The 13,192-nt window shown below is 30.5% G+C and overlaps 1 protein-coding gene across 4 annotated transcripts in view; it reads left to right on the top strand.

Moving 5' to 3' along the window:
• The window catches only part of LOC134725177 (uncharacterized), a 41,669-nt gene that overhangs the window by 19,447 nt on the left and 9,030 nt on the right, over positions 1-13,192 (top strand). The window contains exons 4-10 of one of the 4 annotated variants that reach the window (XM_063588792.1): positions 4,740-4,883; positions 5,236-5,253; positions 7,537-7,629; positions 8,583-8,717; positions 9,330-9,390; positions 9,834-9,982; positions 10,421-10,435. In XM_063588792.1, coding sequence (XP_063444862.1) covers positions 4,740-4,883; positions 5,236-5,253; positions 7,537-7,629; positions 8,583-8,717; positions 9,330-9,390; positions 9,834-9,982; positions 10,421-10,435 — 615 coding nt within the window. The remainder of the gene's footprint in view (positions 1-4,739; positions 4,884-5,235; positions 5,254-7,536; positions 7,630-8,582; positions 8,718-9,329; positions 9,391-9,833; positions 9,983-10,420; positions 10,436-13,192) is intronic. The other 3 variants (XM_063588810.1, XM_063588802.1, XM_063588820.1) reach the window with 3 other exon arrangements.

Genomic DNA, 13,192 nt, shown 5'->3' with positions numbered 1-13,192 from the left:
TCTCACCTATTTTGTACACAAAACATGATAAATCATTGTCTTAACAACACAAAGTTTTGGTTTATCAAAACCTTTGATCACCTCATTAGGTAAACTATCTAACAGATCTAGTATTTTTCAAAAACTCATGTATATGAAAAAATAAAGTGCCATGTCTCTGAATGAAAGACATAGAATGTAAATCTACAGCTGAAAAAGATAGTACTTTAAGGCAGATGTAGTCAAGACAAATAAAGACACAAGTATAAAAGACTGTCTTCAATGTTAAATACTCCAATGAATATTAAGAACCTAAAAAAGATAGCACTAAATTCATCTCCCAAGTGAAAGAGTATCTAACTCTTCAATTGCAGATTCAGGTTTAAGCAACCTTACACAAATACATGTAGTAAACAAACAAATTAAGTAACATCTTTTTCTTAAAGGATAAAGTCTGTTTCAACATAGAACAAGGAAAATTCACATTAAACATGCTGAATATGAAAAGCTTGTGTTTTACAAAAATTTCAATAATCAATAACATCCTTTTTAGATGGTGATAAGGAATTGATCACACCAAATAATGAAAATTCTCAAAAAATATTGATAATGCTTGATTATAGATGCAAGGTCTCCAAGATGAAGTGTAAATATATTTTACAAATGATTCTGAAATCTCCTGTTTATATAAAAGTGATTTCTGAGTATAATACACACGTTTTTACCGTACTGCACAATCAACCCTTCAGGTGTTGGTTCACTTATATTTTTTACAATATACAGTTAAATTAAGTCTCTTCCTGACGGAAAGACATTATCTTCAGTATACAACATTGTTACTAAGTTTTTATGCTTAGCAGTTTAACTGGCAAATAAATAAAAATTGGTCTTAGCAAAGAAAACTAACTCTGAGCAAGCCAAAAAGGATACCAAAAGAGCCTTCTGAACTTTATCACTAATAATTTTCTTTATAATTATCCCCAACAATGAAAAAGATGGGAAAATATAAGATCTTAATTCTGATCATAAAAAATACAAACATCTCTGAAAGGAGCTTGTTGGTCTAAAGACAATGAAGTAATTATCTACAGATTTGAAAATGAAAATGTAATAACAACAAAACAAATACATCTTCTTTCAATTGCCATCCTTTTGAATCTGTAAATTTTTTAGACATATGATAAGCATCAAAATTTTCTTACCAGGAATATAAAGAGCTGTGATAAAAATGTTCTTTCTTGAACACCAAGCCCAAATAATGAAATATTTGTAGTAAGTATGTTAAGTGACAAAGAAGTTATACCTCCTATTGCATAATAAAAGCTACTGAAATAGTATTTTCTGATTGTATAACTCGAGATCTCTGTGACTAAAACTTTTTCTTCAAAAGAAAAATATAGCCAACAATACTATGAAATCTATATTAAATGAGTGCATACTCTTAAAGAAGCTCCAATAAATTCTACCAACAGAAACATTTTCTTCAAATTTGGATCCCAAATCCTTCTTTTGTCAGAAGAATCTGGTTCAATCCAAAAACTTATTTGGATGAGTCTATAAATCAAATTTTTAATTTCTGATTTTAAATTGTTAAAAAATTTCACCTATCATGCCTATTGATGATAATAAACACTGTAACAACTATACAGTGTTTCAACATTATTTCTCGCCATGTTTCTGCAATGTAACATTCCCAAAGATACTGCATTAAAAGCATTCGTCACAAGACCAATATATGATATAATCATCTTAAATACAGTTACACAATTCTATTTAAGAAAAAATTTCCCAAGGGAGATAATTTTACCATTTCTCATCTGTCAGAAAAACTTAAATAGCTCAGAATCAATAATGAGACAAAGGAAAACAATGTGCTTCCAAGGAATGAGTACCAACTTCTCAAAATTTATTCCGAAGCACAGCTTATCAAGCATTTGCACCACTTCTTCTGTATTCACAATACAATCATCTAAACTCTGATCCATAATAAAAGAATCATCAATGTATAAACTATAGCATGTATATACTTCAAGTGACATTATTTCATAAATACATATGACAGGTTTTAAAACCTTAGTAAAAACTCTTGATGCAGAAGCCAATCCAAAACAAAAAACATAAATATCATATCAATGTCTTTTCCACATGAATCAGGAAATTGTGATATAATCATAAATGATACCTAAATATGCATCTGTAAGATCTATAGATGTTAGCTCTCTCTCTATATATATATAATTATTCTAAAAAGAATTACATCTAAACAAAAGAAAAATGGTCCTGCTCCAAATGCTGATTAGCCACAAACTAAGTTTGTTTGAATTTTTCAAATAGATACAGGCCTTGAAGACCAATCTTTCTTAGGAACTAAGAAAAAATATAGGAAATAAACTGATTTTCCATTGATCGATCAACCTCTTAAATAGCCCCCTTAGCTATCAATTTTTTGGACTTATGAAAATAATTCATCCTTATGAAAGGTGAAATGTATTTAATTCAAAAAGATAAACCTTGTGGTACATCATTAAAAATAATTTTATAACCATTTCTTAATATATATCTAATATCAATAGATCATTAGAAACAATTTCCAAATCATAATATTTAAGTTATCTACTGTATATATAGCAACTGGTTGAGAAAAGTGACCTCTTCGAAATTCTCTGTTCCCTTTTGGAAACCTCTCCCTCTCAATGAAGGGAATTGCCTACTAGTATAGTACACTAGTTGACCAACAGAGCATCTGCAGTTAAAAAACTGATATTGCCTTTCCCATAACAGCTGGGAGTAAATTAATTGCTAGACCTGGAACCTCTTCCAAGGAATCTATAATAAGCTTTAGAATCTTTGTATAAACACAAGTTTGCTTTTTGCAATCATAACTAGAAATGTGATAAAGCAACTATCACAACAGAATTAAAAAAAAAAAAGTTTTATCATCTAAATATTTCTGAGCATCTCCTATGGGTTTAACCAGAAACCCATGGTCAAACAAACAAATAGAATTTTACCATCAAATCCTTGTATTATCAAGATCCAATGGCTCATTCTTACAACAAGAAATAGCCAACTCAACAATAGGGGTGATGATCAACCCCTTAAGAAAGAATCTCTGGGTTTCCTGCATCTTTGAAACCACAGAGTGGGCCTGTCTAGGCAGTGCCATTTCGATTTTTTATTTATCCTAGACACACTAGGATTGTCACAGTTCTCAGTGTGATAGTATTAATTCCTCTATGAACTTTATATTTTCCTGATTTTATCAAAATCATGATTAAACTGTTCAACAAACAGGATGAGATAATGGACCATTAATCTCACTAAAAAAAAAAAAACCTTAAAAGCTTCTGAAAACCTTAATGCAGGATCAAAAGACGTATCAAATTCAACTCCGGCTGGACTATCATCAGCCATGGCACAAAAAGAGGTACATACACCGTATCATTTCAATAAATCAGATCAAAAAATAGAACTAAATCTTCATAAAAATAAGCCTCTAATGGCAAAATTCAAATAAAGCAGCAGGTTTCTCTACAAACTCTGCTAGAGTTGAAGGCAGTGAAACTGTCTCAAACCTCATGATTCATACAGGTTCTTTACTACATTAATTATAATGAGTAAATGTAACAATATACATGCCTATCTTAAATCTCAACAGCACTTTCGTGAGAAACATTCACAAATCAAGTAGATTTTGAAGTTATACCAGTAGCACTAGATTTTAAAACTTACTTTTTACAGGTTTTGTTGCTTTGTCAATTATTTCCAATTGCCATGCCATTATGACCTATTATAAAACTACTAGGTTTTATAACTGTTTAAGAAGAGGATTTATTCAAAATACCTCTTGATTTCCTATTAAATTTATCATCTTTAATTTCTAAAACATTCCAGAGGTGATGAAAATCATAACATAACCTTAGTAAGTGTAAAAATCATTCTAAACATCTTGCAAAAACAACACATTTGCATAAACAAATTCAGCCATTGTAATACAAAAATGTGTACCTGTGCAGATAAAACACGTGTAAATTGTGAAGAGTACTCACGACCTTCAGGTGAATAGAAATACTTTTAAATATCTACCTGTTTAACAAACAGGAGTATGAATTAAATAACACATGTGCCGTACATCGTACTAATGCAAAAACTTAATGAATATATAAAATTGTCATACATCGTAGACAATAAAATATTTAATTAATTTCCATGAACACTTGTCATACATCGTAGACAAGAAATTTTTAAATTCATTTCCATCAACACTTGTCATACATCGTAGACAATTGAGGAATTATTATATGAAAAAACAAAATAACATTAGAACTTGTCGTACTTCGTAGACAAGTTAATGTAACTTTAATAACTTTCTCCCAAATTTAAGATAAAAATAAAATAACTAAAAAGAACTCATGTGAAGTGTCCACTTCACCCTCAAGAAAAATAATGACAAGTTATTATGGAACAGGTGCTTATATACTAGGGTCAAGGTCACTGGCCAGTTATAGTTTGTTTCTTTAAACAGAGATATTATATGTACGCTTCACCCCTCAAAGAGAAGTTAAGCTAATTCATTACTTGAGACCGAAGGCGAAATATGAATAAGAACTTTATATACTCCAGTAACTATTAAATTAACAATTAAAAAAAACTGAAAAAAAGCTGAGGACCTGTAATATATTTTGTGTTTATTCTCTCTGCTATGAACAAATGTCAAATCAGTAGCGATTAATAAATTTATTTGTATTATATTATTGTAGACTTCAGAAGATATATCACACCAGTTCGTCAATATGGAAGGATTGATGGAAAAGTTGCCAATGAACAAGAAAAAAGCCACACTTTTAAAAACATGGAAAAGAAGATTTTTCAGAGCTAAAGATGGATGGCTGCATTATTATGAGGTTATTTATAGTTACAAGCTGCATACACTATTGAATCTCTACAGAGTCTATGTGTTGCTAATAATTATTTAGTCTAGCCTTGGAATTCAAGATACAATGTATATGTGTTTGAATGCTTCATGCTTTATTGTGACCCAATCATTTTACACATCTCATAACACAATGATAATGACAATTAACTTGATTTTTATTATAATCTGATTATAATATTAAATTTTGCTTGCAAAAGTTATTTATCAGAATGCAGAATATTGAGTGAACTGTGTCTGAGACAATGAGAGTCAACTGTATATGTTTTTAGTTGCTGAATTTGTATTTCTTTTAAAAGATATATTTGATTTTTTATTCTCAGGGCATTTTAGAGGATCAGGTATTGCTTGGATGAAAATTATTTCACTTTTGTACCTTTGTTTGTTACTATAGTTTGTTTATATTTGAACCTGTAAAAAACTTTATACACTTATTTTAAAGTGAAATTTGTCTTTACTGAACTATTTAAGGGCTGAACATTTGGTTTAGGGATTACACAGGTTGATTAAATAACTAGATAAAATTCACTATACCACTATATATTTCAATACAAAAGTTCAGTTTAGACAGGTTTCTGGTTGATGCAGGGGTTAGTTTAGAGAGGTCACATTGTAATTTATACCCAATACATGATCATTTATGCATTCTGTATAGTTTTATTGCATTAAAATACCAATGTTATGTTGACAGTATTATAATGAACTGAAAATTTATGTTGATCATTGCTGTCAAATATTCATTCTATTCTCATTTTGCACAATATGGTTAACCCTCTGAATTGCAAAAAATGCACAGCATGAGTCAGCATGAGTCCGTCAGAAGCACAAATTGTTTGATTATGAGGACACCAAAAGTTCTTTAAATGACAGATACATGTATATGAAATTGAAATGCAAATTTTCCCTTATAGCACACAGCACCAGAAACACATACAGCATAATTTTATTTAGACACTTACTCTTAAAACTGACTATAAATTAATGAAGTCCCCAGATAAACAGCAAATAATTTTCTACAAAACACAAAAAAGATTTGAAAAATCTCTTGAAATTGTTTGATCTTTGATGTGGTTAGATTTTTCTGAAAAACTTATGATAGATCAGTGATATTTGGTTGTCAACTGTATAAGTATTTATGCACCTTCTTTTAAAGGGCAGACATTTCCTTTGATATGAAAACTTCCCCCACCAAAGTAGATGTTTTATATGGATAAGGCTATTTTATGTTGTATCAGTGTTATGTTGTAATCTTGCTTATTTCTACTGCATGGTGTAGCAAAGTACTTCGACACTTATTAAAACTAAATCAGCAAAAGGAATTAAAAATTTTAGACAACCTATTTAATTGTAAAATATAAGATCAAATTTTTTTTTGCAATTGTCAAAGGGAGATAATTCTAATTTCAATCAACTTGCAAAATAACTTATAAAACTGGTTGTCTTCATTTATGTTTTCAGAAGTGACTGTTTTCCAATACAAATGTATATAATAACATATATTTTTGGTGTTGATACTTTTGAATTTTCTGTTATTACTAGTATTCTTAATTGGAAAGGAAAGAAATCAAAATAAATGTATGTTAGTAAACATCCCCCTCAATAAACAAGAAAATAAACAGTGTAAAATGGAAATCAGTTAGGCTGCATTTTTTGTGCCATTTCATTCCTAATTAATAATTTTTATTTAATGCATTCTTATTTCAAAAATGATCAAGTTGCAATATTTAATTATCATTAGATGCTGTTTGTAGTTTTCACCAATCCTGTTGTGATGTTATATTATTGGTACAACAAAAATAGTCGTAAATAACATTATGTATTTTCCTCTTTCAACAACATACATATATTTGGAAGTAAAAATATATAAATAGCTTATAATTTGACCATGTAAACATATGATTGACTTAATATCTTTATATTTTAGGCCATTCTCACAAAAATTACAAATATTAAAAAGTTTAAGGTTGAAGGATTTTTTGTTGAGATTGATAGTACAGGAGTATATTTTTTCTCTAAATAGTTCCCTGACTGGTAAATTTTGTTATGTCCATTGGCTGTGTTTTCGTTTATTTAGTTGTTCCTGTTTTTATTATACTGTACATTTAATTACTATTTGTAGTAATGTGTTTTATACTTCTGTTTTTTGTTTTTTAGTCATTTGTTTCCTCTTTAGTTCTCATGTGGTGAATTGTTCATTGTTTTAATTAAAAAAAAAATCCTAATAAAATGTATAACAACTTCTGTGAGTAAGGTTTTGCTGATTATGAAATTAATAAAGATGAAAAATGATAAGAATTAGAATCTTAACAGTAAACCGACAACAAAGTTTTACTTTTCTAAGATACAAATTTTTAAATTCAAGCCAGCTTTTGGTAGGGACTTGTTACTCCAAGAAATCATGTTTGTTTTTCAGTAGTTAATATTAATAACAACCGATAAAAGATGTTACTTTTTCAGATTAAAATTGAGGTGTGTTTTGTTCTAGACATTATTTGATTCAGTTATTTGTTGTCGGGGAAAAGAATGAAAGGGTGTTATCATTAAGGTTTTGGATACATTTGTTGTTTGAATATGCATGTTTTCATTACTTTATTTTTACTATTTTTCGTTCTAATCTGTTTTAGACCAGCAATAGAGACAAACCTAGTGATAGTGTACAGTTGATGGGAGGGAAGATAGATGATCTTGGAAACAGAGTTTTAGGTGTAGATGATGGGGTAAGCTAATTTTATTTGGGTAAAAAAGTATGTTGATTTTGAAAACCATCACCCTAAGTTAAAAGATATTGTTAGAATGAACTTAAATCGCTGCACTAGCCTAGTTAAACCAAAGACTTGAAATTCTTATTTCTCCTAAGCACATAGCATTGAGATGTAATAGTAAAGAAGGGTGGGGTCATATTCAGAGTAATATGTCAGTGTCAGATATCATGTAGATATAAGATGTGGTGTGAGTGCCAATTAGACAACTCTCCATCCAAGTCACAATTTGTAAAAGTAAACCATTATAGGGTAAAGTATGATTTTCAACACAGACCCTTGTGTCACACCGAACAACAAGCTATAAATGCCCTCCAAAGATGTCTATTGCAGAACCATTCAAAAGGGAAATCAAACGGTCTAATCTATATGAAAAACAAGAAATGAGAAACACTTATGAACCACATTAACAAACAACAACTACTGAAAATCCGATTCCTGACTTAGGACAGGTGCAAACAAATGCAGTGGGTTTAAACCTACCTATAGACTTGTGTACTAACAAGTTAAGAGTCTGTTTCTGTTTATCTGTCTGGAACAAAATGGTAAGTATTCATATCCAACCAGATTTCTTGTCCTACGATGCATATACTATTTGCGATTGGACATTAATCATCTCCATTCAAATATTTGACTGGAGTATAGAAATATGAGAAAGTAATAAATACAATACTGAGAGAGCATATATTTGACTGAGTGGGATGTATATAAATGCAATCCTGGAAAAGTTTCATTAAAAGAAGTCTTCTGTTTCCAATAAGAATTTGCCTGGAATTTATTTAGATACCGTAAGATATAAATAGAACAGGGGGCCACATAAGGATATTCAAGAACTTTTAAAAACTAAAGATAATAATTTAATCATAAAATCTTCATTTCTAAAATATAATTTGTATAAACATTTTTTGTAGAGAGGGCGTTTCCTGATGGTACGATGTCCTACAGAGAAAGAATACGGACAGTGGAAGTTAGCACTAGAATCTCAGACTGTTAATAATGTTACTTATGTCAGACCAGTTATGTCTTCTCCACCACATCCAGAAAAGGTGAAGTAACTCATGATAGATCATTTGTTTTAAGGATTTATGAATTCAGCACAAAACTTCTTTCCTAGTTGATAGTCTCCTACATTTTACCTTCTTTTGAAGAAAACACCTGAATTTGTATATGAACCTCTTCTTTCTCTTTGTAAACAAAGCCATCTTCTAATGATACATAGCATTAGAGCACAATTTGAATTGCAATGTCAGTTGAAAGCCAGAGATCACTTTCAGCATTTATTTGGAGTTACTTGCTAAAAATCAAACAAAATCATTTTGAAGTCAGCTTTGATGTTCTTGTATGCTTTTAAATTATGAAATAGTTTGTTTTCTAGATTTGTAATTGGTTCACCAATCAAAATGGCTGCCTTTCAAACATGTCTTATAGATTCACTTTTAAGTACAAAAGTTCTGATTTTTCCTATTAGAATTGGACTAACACATGGTCTACGTTAAATTAACATGGTAATGTATAAAAAACAGATATTTTTGTGAAAACTCTTTATGACTTAATGACTTTATGTGAGATGCTTTGAATAGAAATTAGTTCATTTAAAAAATATGTTAATTTACAATTGGAAGTACACAGGAATGAATTGTTGAAATTCTATTTTTCAGAAAGTGATGATAATAGACATAGGAAGTGGAGGGATACGCGCCGGTGTGATGGGTGCTCAGCGTAAGTATCTCATAAAAAAGATATTAGTGGGCAGCATTTATATAAATCATAATTACAGGCCATAAAAAATCATCAGAAACAGGTTACTCATTTTATGGTCACAAGTAAAGAAAGTATGCAATTAATATGAGGGTATATTGAGCAACTCCTCTCTCTGCATCCACCTTATGCAATGTTTTAAACAAATACAGGTCACCATACAGCCTTCAAAATTGAGCCTATCTGTATAGAAACATTTTGAGGCCTGTGATGAAAAATGTACAACTATTGAATAGAGAAAAATTAGAAATCTGCTTTATTATACAATAAATGATAACAACAACCAATGATCTCAACTTGATTACAGATTATGGCTTGAGACTGCTACATAAAGAATTGGAAAGGGTTAGAATAAATAAAAAAATCTATTAAAGTAATACAAATGTACATCTATTTAACTGCAGCTTGCTTGCCACAGATGTTTTTCCCAAGTGTAGTTGCTAAACATAAGACAACACAAGAACTTGTTATTGGTATTGATGCCTACAAACCAGAAATTAGGAAAAATTCTACTCTTATAAAGTTGGTGGAACCTAGCAATAAAGTGGATAAGGTATACTAGCATTCAGATTAGTTTGTACAAAACTAAAAATAACATTACATATATCTTAGTGACCTACATTGAAGAAAAATTCTGTGTCATATACATTTCATATTTTAAACTCAATTGTATGTGGAATAAACAACAGAATAAACATCTATGGGTAAAATAATTATGGTTTTTGGCAGCTGCCAAAGTTACAAGCTCTTTATTTCCCTAAGTCTATTCAAGTGGTGCATGAAATTCAAACAAAAATACAAGATTATAGACACCAACATCTAATTAGGTGTTTTGTTCTTAGAAAGAAACATAACTTAGGTTTCCAACATTGAATTATGTCTAAATTTTAAAGTATATTTTGAATAAATCTTAATTGATACATTTAAGTGAATCATGCTAAATATTAATATGTTTTGGATATGAACTTACTGTTAAGCTGTTTTATTTTAGGATCATTTTAGACCAGTAAGTTCTATTGCTTTTAATAATGCTGAAATGTGGTGAAGGTCTTTCCCATCATGCATCTTGATAAATACCTCCTTTCCTAAGCACAGATCTATTTCCAAAGAGCTATTTTTTTCCCTCAGCTATTTGTATTTTGTCTTGCCTTGACTACTGCAAGATATAGGTGTTGTTTTTCTGGTGGCATGTAAGTGAATAGTTGCAATAACCTACCTTAGCCACGACAGATACCAGAGGGACATTCAAACCCATAAATCAAAAATAAACTGGCAATGCCAATGCTAAAAAATTAAAAAAAGACACAACATAGAAAACTAAAGACTAAACAACATGAACCCCACCAAAAAATGGGGTTGATATGCAAGGTGAACTCAACAAGACCATAACATGTTTCTGATATATAACACAAAAAAAAAAATTATTGCATAGCAATATAATATTTCCCACAGAAGGTAAACAAAAGTTAGTGTGCAATAAATTCCAATATTGCACTAGTGCACTAAATCTTCAAAATTCAGGATGTCATCAACGGCAAAATCTCAGTTTAAACCTATTTTTACTTTCAAATATTATATTGCTATACACTAAAAGGGTAATTGCATGAATATTGGGGAATATTGTCCCTCGTAGAACATATATTGCACTTGCAAGCTCGTGCAATATAAAATTCTTCTCAGAACAATATTCCCCAATATTCATGCAATAACCCTATAGTACTGTTTGCTCTTCAACCACCAATGTCCTAAGTCGTGTGTGGTTGGCTCCAAAGTCCATTGACATATTACTGAAATAAAGTGACCACCAGTCTTGGGTGACTTATTATTCAAATACAACCAATAATCAGGCAAGACACTTTTGTGTGTACTGAGCTTTTAGTGTGAACTAGGAAATTCTGTAGTCTATTGGTGACTGACAACCTTTTGTAGACAAATTAGAAAATCTATGTGAATATATTTTTTTGATAATGGTTATGCTGATTATTATTATTAATATTTCTATACCCTAGTCATGTGTATATAAATCAATTGATTTTAAGTCCATATAGACTGCCATTTAACTGAGTGTACATGATATGAAAAAAAATTATTCTAAACTTTTTCATATTTTTCATTGTAAAAAAAGATCATTCATAGTTGTTTGTCAATGGAAATCATACCTCATCTTCATGTTTTAATTTAACTTTATTGACTGATTTATTACAGCTAACAGCTATATCTATATCTCATATAACTTGATCAAGTGATACATCAAACTTAACACCAACTGATAAATACTGGCTCATGTCAGCCTCTATAGTGTCTCATAGTTGCCTGAGAATACTTAAATTAACCTGATAAGTTATGTTTTATTTTAAACCCTTAATTCATGAAATTGAAGAATTTAATGATTTCATTTCGTGTCTTGCTCTGCTCTGTTTGATAAACTCTGTGTCTTGGTATTTATTAACCTTATTTGACAATCTTGTATGATTTATTTCATTCCGTCAACAGTTTTAATATTGCATCTTGATACTTTTATGATTTTATCTCTATGTTATGATTTTATATATTTGCCTATCATTCCCTTCTTTTTTAAATATACTAAATCCTAATTTGTCTCTCTCACTCGATCCTCAGCAGGAGCTGAATTGATTCCATTATGGTCCTCAAATAAAATAAGGACGGTAATGATTGTGTCTGTCGAAACAATCAACTTGATTAAAAATAAAATGTGCAGTAAAAAGTGATTTATAAATTATTCCCGTTCCAATATATGTTTGATGACTAAATCTTTAATTTTGGAGTCAAGATACTTTGCCTTGATTTGGTTCCACTGTCCATCTGTAGACTGTTATCCTTTAACCTAGCACAATTACAATCTGGCCTCAAATGTTAGTCTATTGGAACATAGTGTTCATATCAGATTAGCATGTTCTCATCCTGAATGTAGTTGCAAAGGGCCAAGTGAGCTTTTCTCATTACTTGTCTTCCGTTGTCCATTGTCATCCGTCGACTTTAACTTTTACAAAAATCTTCTCCTCTGAAACTACTGGGCCAAAATTTGCCACAATCATCATTGGATTATCTAGTTTAAAAAAATTGTCTGGTGACCCGGCCAACCAACCAAGATGGCCGCCACGACTAAAAATAGAACATAGGGGTAAAATGCAGTTTTTGGCTTATAACTCAAAAACCAAAGCATTTAGAGCAAATTCACAGGGAGTTAAAATTGTTAATCAGGTCTTCAGCTAACTTCCCTGAAATTTTCAGATGGATCTGACAACCCTGAATTGGTAATTTTAAGGAAATTTTGCTTTTTTTGGTTATTATCTTGAATATTATTATAGATAGAGATAAACTGTAAACAGCAATAATGTTCAGCAAAGTCAGATTTACAAATAAGTCAACAAGACCGAAATGGTCAGTTGACCCCTTTAGGAGTTATTGCCCTTTACAGTCAATTTTTACCATATTTTGGAAATCTTAGTTATCTTTTACAAAAATCTTCTCCTCTGAAACTACTTGGACAAATTAAACTAAACTTGGCCACAGTCATCATTTGGGTATCTGGTTTAAAAGATTTGTCTGGTGACCCGGCCAACTAACCAAGATGGCCTCCATGGCTAAAAATAGAACATAGGGGTAAAATGCAGTTTTTGGCTTATAACTCAAAAACAAAAGCATTTAGAGCAAATCTGACATGGGGTTAAATTGATAGCAAGGTCAAGATCTATCTGCCCTGAAATTTTCAGACAAACCCATTGTTGGGTTGCTGCCCCTT

This window comes from Mytilus trossulus, chromosome 1 (assembly GCF_036588685.1).
Source record: "Mytilus trossulus isolate FHL-02 chromosome 1, PNRI_Mtr1.1.1.hap1, whole genome shotgun sequence".
In the NCBI taxonomy this organism is placed as follows: domain Eukaryota; kingdom Metazoa; phylum Mollusca; class Bivalvia; order Mytilida; family Mytilidae; genus Mytilus; species Mytilus trossulus.
The sequence above is the reverse complement of the archived record's forward strand: the minus strand, read 5'-3'. Positions and strand labels throughout refer to the sequence as shown.